Genomic DNA, 17,402 nt, shown 5'->3' with positions numbered 1-17,402 from the left:
AGTAGCTGGGATTACAGGCACGCGCCACCATGCCCAGCTAATTTTTGGTACTTTTAGTAGAGACGGGGTTTCACCTTGTTGACCAGGATGGTCTCGATCTCTTGACCTCGTGATCCACCCGCCTCGGCCTCCCAAAGTGCTGGGATTACAGGCTTGAGCCACCGCGCCCGGCTTTTCATCCTTTTAAACTTTGTTTTTTGAATATGTTTTTGTTTGTTTGTTTGTTTGTTTGTTTTTGAGATGAACTCTCGGCTTTGTTGCTAGTCAGAAGTGCGCACTGCAACCTCCGACTCCCTGGTTGATGCAATTTTCCTGTCTCAGCCTCCTGGGTAGCTTGGGATTACAGGCACATGCAACTATGCCCAGCTAATTTTTGTATTTTTTGTAGAAACCGCGTTTCACTGTGTTGGCCAGGATGGTCTCAATCTCCTGACCTTGTGATCCGCCTGCCTCAGCCTCCCTTAGTTCTGGGATTACAGGCGTGAGCCACCATGACCGGCCTGAATACATAAGATGTTAACATGCTTCCCAGAGTTAAAACTGTACTAAAAAGTGTGCTTTTAATGTTACTGCTACCCTGTCTTGTTTACCCCTTTTGTTGCCTTCCCTGAAAGCAAGCATCCTTCTTGTGTTTCTGTTTAGGTAAATCAAGCAAATACATGAATTTTTTATCATTTCTCCTTCTTTCTTACATGTACGATAGCCTACTGTGTATCCTCACTTTAGCCTTAGTGTTTTTCAGTGGCACATTGTGGAGATCTGTTCCTACCAGCTCCTCACTCTGGGTTTCAGCTGTGTGGCACTCCGTTGCCTGCATGCACCAAAGCTCATCCAACCAGTCCCCTATGTTTGGACGTTTTGTCAATTTCCAATACTTTACAGTACTAACAATGCTGCAGTAGATGACCTTGTGCATTTGTAATATCTTGTGTGTTTGTTATAAAATTACAACTCTTGAAGGCAAACGATGGGTGTAGTGTAACAGTGTGGTAAATTCATAGCAGTTGTGAGAGTCATTCTAGGCTGCTTGGCTGGTAGAACCTGGAGAGGGCTCTGTGACGAAGAGTACATCAGCAGATGAAATTTTGAAGTGAAGAGGTTGTCACCTGTGTGTGTGTAGGCTTAGAGTGGGACGTGCCATTGAACTGTTCGATCAGTCACCTGTGAGGAAGGGAACATTTACTGAGTGCTTACTTTGGAATGGCCCTGTGCTGGACATTTAAAATACATTATCTCATTTAACTCTCACAGTAATTGTGACCCTTTAAATTAGGTAGGCATATTTCTACATCTATCTGTCTACCTCCGTCTTTTTGTCTATGTCAGATTGATTTTATAAAAGCAAAAATTGAGGTTTTTTTTTTTTTATATTGACAGGGTAATGTGTCCAAGGTGTTGGCAGCTGGGATTAATCCTGCTGTGTGTGACAGCAGCCTCAGTGACCATTTGATTATGCCATAGCTACGTCCCACCTGGGGAATTACATGCATCCTCAGAGCTGCACATCATATATTTAAGATGACACTTGGCCAGTGCGATGTTCTGGCACATGGTGTGGTATGTGCTCAATAATTTTATGTTGACTTGAATTGGACCCTTTCTCAAGGGGAAGTGCTGTTTGAGCCCACACTCCTGCCTGAGCAGGCATCCTCTCTTTGATCAGCGTATGCATTTACAGCGTATTTGCTCCCTGCCACAGAATAGGGCAGAGCCCCTAGGCTCACACTGGGATCAAAGCCGTGGTCACTAGCCTTGTGCTCTATCCAGCTGTGTTTACCATAGACCCACTGAGTGACCCATAATGAACAAGGAAGAGCCCAGTGAAAGAAAACCCAGCCTCCCCTCGCTGATGGGGCGCCTTTGAAACACCGTCCTGGTGTGAGATGGGTCCCTTGTTGTCTTTGCTTCTGTGGCGCTTCCTTTGAAGTGTTTGCTGGAGTCCAGTGTTCCAATTCTGGTGTGCCCTTGAGTGTATCTTCCAGGCTTGGGCTCTCCTGTTCCCTCTGCGGCTCCTCCACCTCCTCTTCCGTCCCTCTTCCTTTGCTTGCATTGTCCTTCTATCCTTCATTGTTCGTCTGGTGTTTTGCTTTGTTTTATTACTGACCCTGTCACTTCACTTTTCTCGCCATAGGGGTGAATAGTAAAAGAGGGAAAAACAAACTCAAAACCCCTAATTCATTCAGCTTGACAAAAGGTTGGAGAAAGCCTTTGAAATCCGGAGCTGGGCATGTAATAGAAACTTAGTAAGGAGGAATTGATGATTGGCTAAAATGGGATTGGGGGTTTTCTCTGGGTTTTGTTTATTTGTTGCAGAAGAGTTGATTATGTATGAGAGACCTCAAATGTTCTCCAGTATCTGTAGTTTTGGTATCTGGACGTAAAAGTTTTGGCAACTTGATCATACTCCCTTCGGCAGCTGTTTTCTTCTCTGTCTTTAGAGCCTTTAATTTGGATGTATATGGACCGGTTACCAAGAGACTATTTCTCAAGTTCCATGAGAGTGAAGGAAGCAATTCCTTATTTCACGTTAAAACTGAACCCAGAGGAAATTGAAAAGCTGAGATTATTTTAGTTCCTTGACCCTGCTGGCAACTGAGTATTTATAGGCAGAACATGTTACTGTGCTCATGTCTACATAAGCCTTAGAGAGGTGAACTTTTCATTACCGAGAATCATGATAGGTCCTGATTCTCAGTGTCCAGAGAATCAGGAGAGCCTTTGTATCAGGGCTTGTTAATAATAGCAACTCGTGAGCCCTTCTTGTGCGCTGGCACTGTGCCGCGTACTTCATGGGCACGACCGTCGCATCCTCGCAGTTCTATGAGGTGGAGACTATTGTTATCCCTCCTTCACGGATGGTAACACCAAGCGTTCTGTAACCTTTCAGGGTCACACAGCCAGCTGGTAAGTACCAGAGCCAGGATTCAAAACTCAGGCTGTCTGATCCTAGAGCCAGTGCTCTCAGCCACCATGTGATATTTATGTTAACAGCACACATACCCAACGGCGATGAATCATTTGACATTGGACCCTAATGCCTGATAGTTTGGGACAGTGCAACTTAAGCACTCTCAAACCACCACACACTACTGCGGTTATTTGGGAGGTGGGAGTGGGGACTGTTCATTTTAGCATGCACAGAGGAGGGCAGAAGGAAGCAAAGGGGTGAAGACCCCGGATGTTAGTAGTTCAGCACACTCTTGTCCTCACAGCCTCTCCAGAGTTCCCTCGGGACTGTGGAAGGGAGGGTGCTGTCTACCTGCCCCCAAGAGGCCTGAAATGAGTCTTGGTGCAGGTGAAAACCCCACAGGAACAAACAAGGGTTTTCTTTATGCTCAGGAAGCTGCTTTTTACATCGTTTTAATTCCTGTTTAAAATCTGTGGCCCAATTTTAAGTTAGTGGCCCAACCCAATAGTAACGTTAGCCTAAAAGATTCAAACTGGAGCATTTAATAATTTGCTTTAAGCATTTGAAGACATGTCTTTTTATATCCTGCAGACTTCATAAATCAAAGCTCATGGAGTGGAATCCTTCAAACTATTTGCTCTTTCTTTCTGCCACGCCTCCTTGGCATAGTCTAAACTTGGTAGGGTCAGTCCTGAAATTCTGTATTCTTCTGTACTTTCATACACTCTCAGTATTCCCAAAGGCATTCTGGGGATTCAAGAGGATATGTTATAGCCATAATTTTAGTTGTCCTCAATTACTAATGTAGAAACTGCAATATTGTTGTTAAATCGGGATTTTTAATCTTTTTAACGCCCCCCTCCACTTGGCCCCATGTATATCAGCTGTGTGTTTCCATTCACCTAGTGGAGTATCACCAGGAACTGTTTCTCTGAGGTCTGCGGGCCCCTCACACTTCAGAGCTGTAACCTGCCTTGGCTGAGGTGCAAGCAGAGCTGCTCCCCTCTGAGGGCCACTGTCTGCATCTGCAGATTCCCTGGAAGTGTTTTGCTAATGGAGTGTGGTACCTTTAAGTAAAGGTCACAGGCCTGACCTGTGTTGTGTGGGTTTCTTGTTTGTCAGGCCAGAGGCATTTTCTCATTTTCACAGTTGGGCTGAAAACAAAGGCCTCCTTATCCGAGCAGGGAGCTGTGCTCTTAAGAGCTGACATCAGCCTTCTCCCAGCAGGCCTTGCTTCTGCCTTAAGAGTCTTCCGCAGAGAGCTGGGAAGGCAGATCCCCGTCTTGCTGCTGACATTTTTCTGGCCAAGCAACACAGAATGTAGAAATGCCAAGCGGGGCAGGAGTCAGAGAAGCAGAACAAAGGCACTCTCGTCCATTTGTCTGTTCTAGGCTGCACTGGGGACTTAGGCTTTAGCCTCTGTGGTTCTCATCTGTGCCATGAAGGTTATAAAAATGGGACGAAAACCTTGAAAGGAGGTTTTCTCAGAGGAATGCCTATTAAAGGACATTTGGGGTATGTGACAGAATGTGCATTAGTATGTGCAGAGTCACCTCTTAACATGACACAAGTGTATTCAAAATGTAGAGAAACAAAACAACCCAGGGTTCTGCTGTTTTCCTGATCCTCTGAGTGCGCTTTTTGGAATGATATCTTCGTGAAGATGCTTCCGCTCTGGGCACACATGTAGCAGCTGTTTTTGTCCGTAGCTAGAGGGTTAACCTCGACATTGCCTGTGACCTTCATAGACCCCTTATTGTGACACAAAGCTAGTTTGTCCTGAATGTATATGAGGTGCTGTCCCAAATATACATTAATAGATTTGATTGAAGACTGGAAAGAGAAATACTAAGAAATTTGCCTAGGTGTGGCTATTGATGGTTCTTTATTTTCCTCTAATTTCTTGCATATAAAGCCATTATTTGCTTGTGCCACATGGAGCTGGAACATAGCAAGGTAGTTTGCAAACCCCATATTCTGTGTCTGGTGTAGTTTTTACTTAATAAATAAAGTAAAAACTTTATTTTATGGCAGGACTTGCTCTCTATCCACTTTGCTGTGTCTTTTGGTTAAAACACACACCCATGTACATTGTCTCCATTTTAAAATTTCTTCACAGATCGTCTCCAAAGCATAATCAGAGGACTTAATGTTGCAGTAGTGTTCTGGGTCTGGCAGTAGCTAGAACTGTGCCAGACAGGGATCTGAGTTCTGGATCCAGGCCTTACAGCCCCAGCAGAGGCAACACGTACTTCAGAATAGAAGGAAGCAACTTTTGCTACTGCCCTGTCCTCCAACTTCTTATGCTGTCTCTTGCCTTTCTTCTTGAAAAGAGACCTAAGAATAATGCAGCTAATGAATCTACGTAGAAACAAGCTCCAGAAATTGGGTCAAGACCAAGTAGAAAGGACAAAGCAACCCCTATTAGATCAGGTCAATTTAGAAGCATGTCTGAGAGCCGAAATCTTGCTTCCTTCCAAAATTTCCATGTCATTGAACCCAACCAGGGATGCTTATGAGTTTTCTAACTTGTGAGGAGTCATTTCCTCAGTGGCACTGACAGTTGGAGGGACGCCCCTCGCCACTACTCAGATCGTCTCAAAACACTCTTCCCTCAGGATGCCCCAAGGGAAACGAACGCGTTCCCTGGTCAAAGATCGGCAGGTGCCAAACTCGAGGTCTCCTGGGTCCGCTCCTGCATGTCAGCACATTTCAGGTTTTGACAAGTCTTAGGTACAGAAACACTGTTTAGCTGAGTTTCTCAAATGAAATTGGCCATTGAATCTAAATGTTATGGACTGAGTGGTATCCCCTCAAAATTCACATGTTGACACCTCAACCCATGATGTGATGCTCTTTAGAGATGAAGCCTTTGGGAGGTGATTAGGGTTCGATGAGGTCATGAGGGCAGGCTCTGGGCTGTTAGGATGAGTGCCCTTATAAGAAGAAACAGATCTCACTTGCTCTGTTCCCACCACATAAGGACACAGCGAGAAGGCGACTGTCTCTAGGCCAGGAAGAGTGCCTTCATCGAACACCGACCGTGCTGGCACCCAAGTCTCAGGCTTCCAGCCTCCAGGACTGTGAGAAAACAAACATCTCTTTAAGCCACGAAGTCTATGGTATTTTGTTATGGCAGCTCAAGCTAAGACAGAATCCTTCATCCCCTTTTCATAAGACCTGTTATTAATATTCCTTGGAGCATACTTGCCCCATAAATATTGCCTGAAAAAAAGGAGCATTTTTTTTGGTTTCAAAATTCTCTTATCACAAACTTTCAGACTTACGAAGCTCTGGTGCTGTTTAAGTATCAACATGAAATGGGGTTTCATTCCTTGTCTTGGGGCTGTTGGGTGCCATCTTGAATGCTTGGGGCTGTCAGAGAAATTCACTGAGGCCAGAGAAATTAGGGAAATGTGAAGTTCTGTCCTCCGTTGACCCTGTGCCTGGTTATCTTCCATCCCTACTTCTCCCTGCTCCATAGCTATTTCTAGAGAGATCACCTCTACTTTACACCCACTCCCTACCCCAGTGCTGTTATCCATACCAACAATTCTATTGAAACCTCTCCTGCATTCAGTCGTTACCTGCTAGTCGCCAGGTTCAGGAAAGAGTGCAGTCCCTTGTCTTACTTGACTTCCGCTTTCCTGAAGGGCTCTCCTCCCCTGCTTCTCTTGGCCCTTTTCTGGCTTTCTTTGGTCCCCTCCCACCCCTGTGGCCACTCCTCAGGATCTTCCAGAGACTCGTGGTTATCAGTATTGTTCAGGGCTCTGGTGTTCAGCCTGCACAGACCCTTCTAACCAAGTCACATGTGAACCCGTGGCTGGACTTGCCACAATAGGTTGATGAGTCCCAAATTTTTACCTCTAGGTTAGACCAAGCCTTCACACACACAGGTCCACCCTCCCACTGGGTGTTGTATGTGTGCCCCGAATCCAGCACCACCTCACTGGAATTGACATCCACCGCTGCCGTTCTTCTTCCAGTACTTCACCAAGTCTGCTCCTTGTCTTATGTCCCCATATTTATGACTGGTACAGCTCTCTGTCTGCTTGCCTGGGACATTGCCACCTCCTTCCTTCTGTCATTGCCTGTGGATCAGCCTGCTAACTTTTCCCATAGGTACTGGCTGGGGCTGTAGTTGAGACCCCCGTTGGGATGGCAGTGCCCTCCTGACTGGTCTCACTGGTGCTTGAGTGCCAGAAGGTGGTTTCTGAAATATTCATCTCTGCTTGGAATTCTTCCGTGGCTCCCAGTCTGCTGCAGGGTGACGCCGCACGGGCCCATCTCCATAGGTGTTTGCCTGCAGGACTCCCTGGACTGCGGCCTGACAGGGACCCACACATGCACTTCATCCTCCAGTGTGGTTCTGAAAGCCACCTCCTCTGACGAGCGGCACTTGTTCCTGCTTCATGGTGAATACTACTTTGTATACAGTGATGACACTTTGTTGCAATTGGGTGTCCAGCTGTCTGTCCCCTTTCCTAGACTACGAGTTCCATCAGACCAGGGCTTGAATCTGCTCAGGTCTGTAGCACCATACCCGCCCAGTGCCTGACACCAACTAGGTGCTAAGTAAATGTGTGAATGAAAAAGGAGTCACTAGGAGAGCTCTGTGAAAACCCGCTTCCTTTTGGGACAGATATTAAGAATTGCTTTTAAACCCATAGTAATAAACCCTGAGTGGCACCACTTAGTATACTTCCATTCTCTCCCTTGTAGCCTTGATTTTTACTTCCACATGTCCCAGAACAGAGCCCCAGCACTCTCCTTTCCCTGCTAAGCTCTTGGAAACAGAAAAGGGAAAATGCACAAAGACACAAAGTTCAGTCTGTATCACCAGCCCTGCCCATGTTGCTTGTTTCACAGCAAGTAATCTTATCCCAGTGTTGACTCTGGAGTAAGAAGCCCTCGGGTTTCTTGTGTGGGTGAAATGATTTTTTTTTTCACTCCTCTATATTTCTTGCTTATGCATCTGGCTCCAGTCCCAGTGTGAACATAAAGGGAGGTATATGGAAGTGAGGAATTCCATGCATTTGGGTTGAGTCTCACAGGGCAGAGAGGTGGCCAGACATTTCTTTTGGGTGGAAATTGACCCAAAGTGCAGATTTGCTCATACTCTGCTATGAAAAGCAAACACATCTTGGACCAAGTATGTACTAGTTCTGGTATTTTTCAAATTTTTCCAAAAAGTCTTCACAGCCAAAGTGTTTTCAGCTGTTTTCTAGGTTTGTTGTTGTGTTTATTTTTGTGTGACAGTTTTGTGCTTGTATCACTAATAGCTGTCCTCCTCTGTGTGTTGACTTTGAATAACACCGCATCACTCTGTCTTAGGCCGTTGGCTTTTGAGCAAGTGACCACATGGGGTGATAGAAACACGGACACTCCATGTCAGGCCTCTCTCAATCACATAGGCTCCTGGTATCCTGTGGCCAGCTCCCGGGGAACATTATTCGGGACTCCTGACAAAGTGATTGTCATGTGTAGTTGTCCCTGGATATCCTTGGGGGATTGGTTTCAAGACCCTTGGGGATACAGAAATCCAAGGGTGCTCAAGTCCCTCAGATAAAGTGGCATAGTATTTCCAGATAACGTATACAAATCCTCTTATACTTCCTCTAGATGAGGTATACCTAATACAATGTAAATGCCATGGAAATAGTTGATATATTATATTGGTTAGGGAATAACAGCGGCAAGAAAAAAGTCTGTCCCATCAGAGGCCTGATGACATTTTCCATCCGTGATTGGTCGAATCTGTGGATGTGGAACTTGAGGATATGGAGGGCCATGTATACCTATCGCCTGTACTTGAAGTCACATCATTCTACATAGTCCAGCCGAATTTGGTGAGAATCTCCTCATTCTATCCTTCCTGCACCCTTTTCCCACCGTAGATACTTTTTATTTTGGAAAAAGTTTAGCTCTACAGAAACATTGAAGGCCTAGCACAGTGAACACTCACACCCTTCCCCGCATTCATCAGTTGTTAATGTTTGCCCATATTTGCCTTTTACCGTATTTTTCATATCTGTGGAGACAATGCTATGATCTCACATCATCTTTTCACATTGAAAAATGCCCTTTACAGATTTTTAAAAATTATTTTACATTTATTCTTTTTAATTCAAGATTCAGTAATGAATCACATTACGTTTAGTCATTGTATTTCCTAGCAATCTTTAATCTAGGAGTTGTCCCACTTTGCAGTGGGAAGGGCTGGGGCTTTCGTGGGAACGGAGGAGGGGACCCAGACGCTGCTCTGGAGTGTCAGCTCGGGGGCTCTCACTGAAGCACCCAGGGACCAACAGCAGGGGGTTGCCTGTCCATCAGCACTGGGAGGGATGGCATTGTATATGATAAAGGAGGGATTTAGGATATGTGTGGTTCTTCTGCGGTGGGAAGTGTGCATTCAGAAGAGGGAACAAGGAAGCGAGAGAACTATTGAAGGAGGAGGCAGAAGATGTGGAAGGTCAGATGGCGAGAGACGTGGAGTAGATTAAACACCTCATGCCTGCTCTAAGATAAATCACCTTCTCATAAAATTTTATTCCTGCCCCAAAGGCTCATCTCTGGGTCTAGCCAACAATTCCAGCAGTTTTACTTTTTTAAAAAATCCAGAATCTTCACTTATTAATGGCATAGATGGAACAGTCTCCTGTCTCTTTTTCTCCCTAAACCTACAAATCTGAAACAAGACCATAATAGATTTCTATCCTGGGAGACTCCCCAATTTTTAACTTAGAAATAATTCATTCAAGGCTCCAGTGAACACTCTCACTCTCTCTCTCTCTCTCTCTCTCTCTCTCTCTCTCTCGATGGCATCTCACTCTGTCACCCAGGCTGGAGTGCAGTGGTGCGATCTCAGTTCACTGCAACCTCCGCCTCCTATGTTGCAACAATTCTCTTGCCTCAGCTTCCTAAATAGTTGGGATTACAGGCACATGGTGCTGTGTGGCTATTTTTTGTATTTTTAGTAGAGATAGGGTTTTACCATGTTGGCCAGGGTGGCATCGAACTCCTGACCTCAAGTGATCTGCCCTCCTCGGCCTCCCAAAGTGCTAGGATTACAGGCATGAGCCACTATGCCCGGCCCAATGAAGTCTCTTGACTGTGAAAACTGGTAGCATTTAAGTGTGTGCTGGGACATGTTCTAGTTTTTAGCAGCACATTTGATTTATAATAAAAATGTTCTTGGGATTTTGTGTTGGTGTTAATAACTCCTTAATGGAGCTGTGATTGGAGGACGGTATGTCTCTAGGACCTAGGAAGGTGACAGAGTTGTAACACTTGGAGCCAGTGGTGGTTATGAATGCCGGCTGCTGGGAGAGGGCAGAAGGCAGGCTCTGGTGAGAGGCCGCACGTGGACCCATCATGGGCGCCTTCCACCTCCTGAAGCCCAGATCTCTGGGGCCACCTCATTTTTTTTTTTTTTTTCTTTTCAAGGATTGGCTATTCAGCATTTTTTCATTTCCAAGAAATCTCATAGTATCTTTCCAGTAAGTTGCCCTTTTTTCCTTAAACTAACTAGGTTTGTTTTATTTGCTTGTAACCAAAAGAACTTGTTAACGAATACAGATATTTGGGTTGGTACATTGTTTTACTGTCATTTGCAGAACTTCCAGTATCTTCATCCTTCCTCCCATCTCATATACTCCCACTTTTATGGAAGTGGAATTTCTGGATCAGAGGTCTTCCATTTCTGTTTTCACTGATGCCAGCTTCACTCTCTACGGTTTGCTGATCTGTTCCCACCTGCAACTGTATGCATCTGTCTCTTTCTTGGCATCATCCCACAGGTGACTGCTGCCACTTACTCATTGATGTAATATATGCAAGTTTCTTGGGGGAAATGTGTGTGTGTGTGCGCGCACGCGCGTTGCTACTAGAGAACTTCATCTTTTCATATTCTGATTGGCCGTTTGCATTTCTTCTTCTGTGACTATGATGTTGATACCTTGTCTTTTTTGTAAATTAGAGTGTACATCTTTTTTCTCTTGATACGTTATGACGCTTCACATTAAGGGTGCTCTGTCATTATGCTTGGGGGAGTCAGCCCTGGGTAGAAGAGGAATAGCTGAGGGGGCTATGGCCACTGTCCCCCAGAGGCACGCCTGGAATGGGGGTATCGTCATCATGACGACAGTGGGATTGTAGACTACTCCTTCCTGGGTTGTCCTCTTTCTCACCTGGTCCCCTCCGGGATATTTTTCACTGTCACATTGAGCTGTTAGAGCATTTGATAGTCTCGTTGAGTACTATTAGTAAGCTCTGAAATCAGAAAAGCTTAAAATTCTGCTTTTATTTAACCATTTTACCAGATGTTTCCTGTGGCTTGACAGATGTACCATTTACTAGAAAGTTACACTCCTGAGATTTGGAATGTTATGGACACTGTTGCTATAGACAGTGTTTCTGCCAGGGCAGGATTGGGAAGACAACTTTCACATCATTATTGGGTTGAAGATGTGTTTTTCACTAGAACAGAAATGCTATTTTCATAATCTGCCTTATATCTCGCCTTTTTGTAAGTCAAATCTCTGGTTTATAAAATATCCAGTTGGTCAGAGTTTATTCTGATAAATACCATGGTGCTTCAATTGGTGTTAGTTTCTGAAAGCAGCTGGGCTTGGGTGTATCAGGGTCTTGTTTGCAAAACTCACCTGGGTGTAAAAGAACTCAGGTAGTGGGCAGGTGGAAATTTAAATGGGCTGAAAATCCGATGCTTCACTTCTCTGGGCTACTTGAAGCTGGCATATGGCTAAGGCATCTGCAGACTTGGCAACCTCTTGCACCCGCCTAAAAGTTCACCAAGACAAACTTAGGATGGCTGTGGCACCTTTGCCTCTCCAGTGCCTGGAGCCAGCATCTGCGGCAGCCTGCGTCCTAAGAGAAAGGCCTCTCACCTAGGATTCTGCCGGTGGAAGGGAGGCAGAAGGAAGTTGCTTCCTTTGGTGCAGGAGTGAGTCTGTAGCTGCGGCTGCCGCAGAGGAAAATGGGGGATTTCTGGCATTCCTTCTCTGAGAGGCTGGCCGCAGCCGTGCTGTGGAGTTGCATGCGTCTTGCCTTCGGAGCTCTTCCACTTTGGCAGCAACCTTCCTCTCCTGTGTTTTCTTTAGCCTTATTTTGGAGTTTTATAAAAGCCTTATGTTATGGAAGATGGAGAAACAAAGAAAGAGGAAATCGCATGCTGTAATTCTGACAGCAAATCTATTTTCTCAGCAAATGGAACTGTAATGATGCGTGTAGCGTTTTGGCAAGGCACCTTCTGTAAATAAACCTTCCCAGGAGTTCCTGACCTATTCCAGGACCCATAGGAAACTTTTCTTGCAGTGCAGGGGGGCAAGGAGGCCCCTTACCTCGCAGCCCTCCTTTCAGGGGGGACTTTTATTCTGACAGGCACGCCGCCCATCCAGTTTTGCGCCTGGGACTGCTTGCCAAGTTTGTGAGGCCCAAGGCTTTCTTGTGGGAGGACGCTGGGCTGTCTTCATGCTCTTTGGCAATGATTAAAGTGAGGTTAGTACCAAGAACCCTTTCATTTTATTCCCTTATCCTTGCTTTTTCAAACCAGATGGCAACCCTGTATTTTCAGCTGTAATTAATTTAAACTGTGAGACAGCAAGTGCTGGGAGAGGTAGAGTAGACTCTGCTCAGAAGGGACAGCAGCGATTTTTCTTCTCGTCCCTCCCTTCTCCCCAAACGCCACCGTGTCCCAATCAGATCTGTGTCATGCACAGTTTCTCCGAAGCGGGGACTGGAAGGGGGGAGATAGGGCCGCCCTTGGGAGCTGGAAGGGTTAACGCACACGAGTGATTGTTTCTTTAATGGATTGGAAGCAACCAAGTTTCAGGTGATGGCTGTCATGTGACCGCCTCTACACAATGGTGCATAGTTTGGCTGCTGATTCGGGGAGTACAAGGTGCTTTTTCTTCCCACTCAGTCCAGCTGCCAAGATCGCCTCCAAAAAGGGGTATGTTTTAGGTTTAACATTTATTCTTAAAGAAAATTACAAGGGAAATAAAAGCACTTGGCCACAATTGGAGTCTGGAGGGTTTGACCTCAGCTATTTGACCACTTCCCTCCATGGAAATTTTACTTGAGTCCTTCCTCTGTAAGTTGCCTTAGAGTGCAGGACCAATTAGAGATTGAGAGATCTTTCACATTTAATAGAAAATGAATGCTTTTGTTTCCTCTCTCAGTAACTTGTAAAGTTACTCCACAGAGTAGCCTCTCCTCCCACCCTTTTGTCCCCTCTTTGTTCTGAATGAAGCTGGGTTGAAAATGGAGAGTGGAGTAAGTGACTGCTTGAGGGCCAGGTGTCTAGGTATGCTCCTAGATATGTACCTCCCTGCACACATGAGGACCCCTGGGTTTTAGTTTCATCATTCAAGAAATGCACTTTCTGGCCATTAAAGAGGAGTTTCATGGCCAGGCACAGTGGCTCACGCCTGTAATCCCAGCACTTTGGGAGGCCAAGGTGGGTGTGTCGCCTGAGGTCAGGAGTTCGAGACCAGCCTGGCCAACATGGCGAAACCCCATCTCTACTAAAAATACAAAAAATCAGCTGAGCGTGGTGGCGTGTGCCAGTAATCCCAGCTACTTGGGAAGCTGAGGCAGGAGAATCACTTGAACCCAGGAGGCAGAGGTTGCAGTGAGGTGAGATTGTGCCACTGCACGCCAGCCTGTGGGACAGAGCAAGACTATCCTTAAAATAAAGAAAAAAGAAGTTGCAGATTGAAGATGATCTGTGAACATAATGTATATGCAAAGCACTTTGTAACACTGTACACCAATGTTATACTAATGGTCAGTACTGCTATTATTAACAGCCATCTTCCGATGACTTGAAACAATTTTTAAAGGCTCACAAGAGAAATAAGAACCACAAATATGTAGCTTGTAAGTCTCCAAAATGCTTACTGTTGATGACATCAGTGACTGCAGTGGGCCCCTTGTATGCCCAAGTTTCCTGGCTTTAGTGAGCTGGGTGGTGGATATTCTTTGTTTATTTAACTTTTATGTCCAGTGTTTACATTATTCATGAGCATTCACTTCTCGTGAACCACTTGGGCTGTTTTCACAAAGGCTTGCAATTTCAGTTATTGCTGTGGACAAGATCCATCCTTTTGGAAACCTTTCATTTTTCTCTAGCAGAGAGGGCCAAATGTTAAATAAAAAATGCATCCTATATTTCCAACTTCCTTTACTGCCAATGATCTGTTGAAAATTAAGCAGAATTATCATAGGATGCAGCAATTCGACTTACAGGTATACACAAAATAATTGAACGCAGAGACATGAACAGATATTTGCACACCTGTGTTCGTAGCAGCATTATTCACAATAGCCAAAAGGTGGAAACAACCCAAGTGCCCGTCACCAGATGAATGGATATACCAAATGTGGTCTGTACATACAGTGGAATAGTACTCAGCCTTAAAAACCTAGGAGATTCTGACCCATGCTGCCACATGGATGAAACTTGAGGACATGTAAGCCAGTGACAGAAAGACAAATGTTGTGTGATTCTACTGATACGAGGTCCTAGAGTAGTGAAAGTTCTAGAAGGTAGAATGGTGGTTCCAGGGACTTCGAGAAGGAGGAAATGGGAGGTGGGTGTTTAATGAGTGCAGAGTTGGTTTGGGAAGAGGAGATGGATGGTGGAGTTGGCGGCACAGCATACCAGTACAGTGCTTTACCATAGTAAAAAAAAAAGAACTGTGATGATCAACTTTGGTTCAACTGAATAAACAGTAACCAGTCTGTTCTGTGCAAATCCTTTACATTCCATACTCACCTGGGGTGACTGAGGCTGGGCAGCTTGGAGGGCAGACTCAGCTCCAGGAATACAGTGTTTGGTGCCTAATAATCAAGAGATACAGTGTGATGACCACTGAGAGTGGCAGGTTTGTGTGTGTGTGTGTGGGCGGGGAGATGGAGTTTTGCTTTTGTTGCCTAGGTTGGAGTGCAATGGCATGATCTCAGCTCACTGCAACCTCCACCTCCTGAGTTCAAGCGATTCTCCTGCCTCCGCCTCCCGAGTACCTGGGATTACAGGAGACCGCCTCCAGGCCCGGCTAATTTTTTGTTTTTGTTTTAGTAGAGACGGGGTTCACCATGTTGGCCAGGCTGGTCTTGAACTTCAGACCTCAGGTGATCCACCCACCTTGGCCTCCCAAAGTGCTGGGATTACAGGCGTGAGCCACCACGTCCTGCTAGGGCTGGTAATTTTAATTTAATTTAAAGCGTAGTTAAGATTCACTGTTATCATCTGGTTTTGGAAGCCCTGGTACAAAGGAAAGGTGCATGAAACTTGGGGTCCTGGGGGAGGGTGCTTCTGAATTCTCCAGGAGCATTATTTGAGTCATCATCTGAGGAGTTTGGGGGAAGAGATGCCACTTCAGTGTTGAATGGAATCATTGAATTCCTCCTACTTTCTTTCCAAGCTTCCACACTGCACGCTCTGCAGTGAACACTTCTGGGCTAAAATGATTTGATAGCTAGGGGATTACATCTAGATGTGAGTGATGTTACAGTGAAGCTCAGTAGACAGCTTGGTTCTGAATTTTACACAGAATTTGAAAATGAGACTCTTTTGAAAGAAATGCAGTTTGTTAACTCAGATCAAAGAAATGAGCTCTCCACAGTGTTTTTCCAGGACCTGTGGAATAGACGTGCTTTAAGAATAGAGGAGATTGATTTGTAATTAGGCTGTCAGTTGTCAGCAAAGCAGTAGCCTTGCCAAGCACCTGGGGGGCCCTCAAAATAATTTTTTGTTTAAGTAATTTAAATCTTATTTCTGTAATGCAGTCTGATGATTTTTTTTTTTTTTTTTAGAAAATTAGCTTGGCCAACCTTTTTCCCCTGGTTTTGGAAAGAGGGAGCATATAGCCCTGACTACCAGGATGCTCAGAGGCAGTTCACGTTGAGAATAAACACACTACATGATTTGCTTTTGGGAGGACTCGTGGTCTATTATTATTTTAAAGACTGTATAGTAGAAGCCTCAAAATCTTTTACTACATGAGTATTTAATCACTTTATATACTCAATACTCAGGTTTTCAATGAGTGTACAATTTAGCTTAATAGTTTTGGTGGGGTTTTTTTGTATTTGTTTTTGTTTTGCAGAGTTTCTGAGTTCAGTCAGGGTAGATCAGTGACTTTAAGAGGAAAACCAGTTTTAAAATTTTGATTTAGTGCCGAATAAATTTATTGAACCAGAAGTCTTTCTGTAGTGTGGAGAGGTCTACAGAATGATTTTGAACTGGTTCCTGCCAACCTTATGGCTGGACTGTGGGAAGGTGGCTGGCATTCAGGCGGTTGTGACCATGGCTGGGCGTGTAGGGAGAAGGGGACTGCCACATACCTCGTCGCACATAAAGGAGGTCTGATGTCTCTGATATGCCTGCACACACTCATTCATGTCTGCTTTTTAGACAGTATGGGGTCACAAAGCTGAATTAACTGGAAGGAAAGGACTGGAGGCTTCTATGCGACCACACTGTGCAGCATGGGTATGGAAATGCCTATAGGCATCTTGGGTTGTTTTGTTGAAAAGATAGCTCTGGTGACTGCAGGTCTTAGAATAATCCTGATGTTGAAGGTTAGTTTTTTTTTTGTTTGTTTTTGTTTTTTTCCCGTTTGAGATGGAGTTTCACTCTTGTTGTCCAGGCTGGAGTGCAATGGCACGACCTTGGCTCACTACAACCTCTGCCTCCTGGGTTCAAGCAGTTTTCCTGCCTCAGCCTCCTGAGTAGCTGGGATTACAGGCATGTGCCACCACGCCCAGCTAATTTTTGTATTTTTAGTAGAGACAGGATTTCTCCATGTTGGTCAGGGTGGTCTCGAACTCCTGACCTCAGGTGATCCACCCGCCTTAGCCTCCCAAAGGGCTGGGATTACAGGCATGAGCCACCACACCTGGCCACTGAACAGTTTTATAATATTTTCCAGCAATTTGCTGCATAATATGGAGTAAAAACTAAGAGTGAGCCTTCAAAAGAGTTTGAAGGTATGAAAGATGACGCAGTGCCAGCCCGGGGAACGGTGGACGGTCTTCTCACACATTTGTTTCTGGCGGGTCGGCACTGGCCGGGGCAGTACTCCTGGGGTTTCTCCAGGAGCCCCAGGGCCATGGACAGCCCCACCCTGGGTCACCCCAGCTTCATACATTCCTATGACTGTAACTTGTTGGTGCTGGTTTCTCCTGAGAATTTGTTTAGTGTTTGGTTGGCTTGTTTATAAAATAGTTGTGTGCCAGGCACTGTTCTAAATGCTGACTTACGGAAACTTCTGAGCAGCCCACCCAGCAATCACTGTTCCCATTTGTTTGCCTCCAGGCATGTCTAGAGGAAATGTGTATTCTCTCCTAGCCTTGAGTTGGCCGATGGGCTCTCCCTCCATCCCCTGCCGTCCTAAGGTGGGACATCGGAGGCAGTGGGTCCTGCCCTCCACTTTGCCAGCACAGGGAAGCCTTTCTGGCAGAGCTCAGA

At 45.4% G+C, this 17,402-nt stretch overlaps 1 protein-coding gene across 9 annotated transcripts in view; it reads left to right on the top strand.

Moving 5' to 3' along the window:
- VGLL4 (vestigial like family member 4) overlaps window positions 1-17,402 on the top strand; it is a 166,085-nt gene that overhangs the window by 128,393 nt on the left and 20,290 nt on the right. For 5 of the 9 annotated variants that reach the window (XM_032262232.1, XM_032262231.1, XM_032262230.1 and 2 more), the window contains one exon: window positions 12,308-12,424. The exons of the other annotated variants lie outside the window; for them this stretch is intronic. In XM_032262232.1, coding sequence (XP_032118123.1) covers window positions 12,308-12,424 — 117 coding nt within the window. The remainder of the gene's footprint in view (window positions 1-12,307; window positions 12,425-17,402) is intronic. 9 annotated transcript variants of the gene reach the window in all.

This window comes from Sapajus apella, unplaced genomic scaffold (genome assembly GCF_009761245.1).
Source record: "Sapajus apella isolate SASKATOON/1434 unplaced genomic scaffold, GSC_monkey_1.0 scaffold128, whole genome shotgun sequence".
NCBI lineage: Eukaryota > Metazoa > Chordata > Mammalia > Primates > Cebidae > Sapajus > Sapajus apella.
This window is presented reverse-complemented; position numbering and strand designations above follow the sequence as displayed.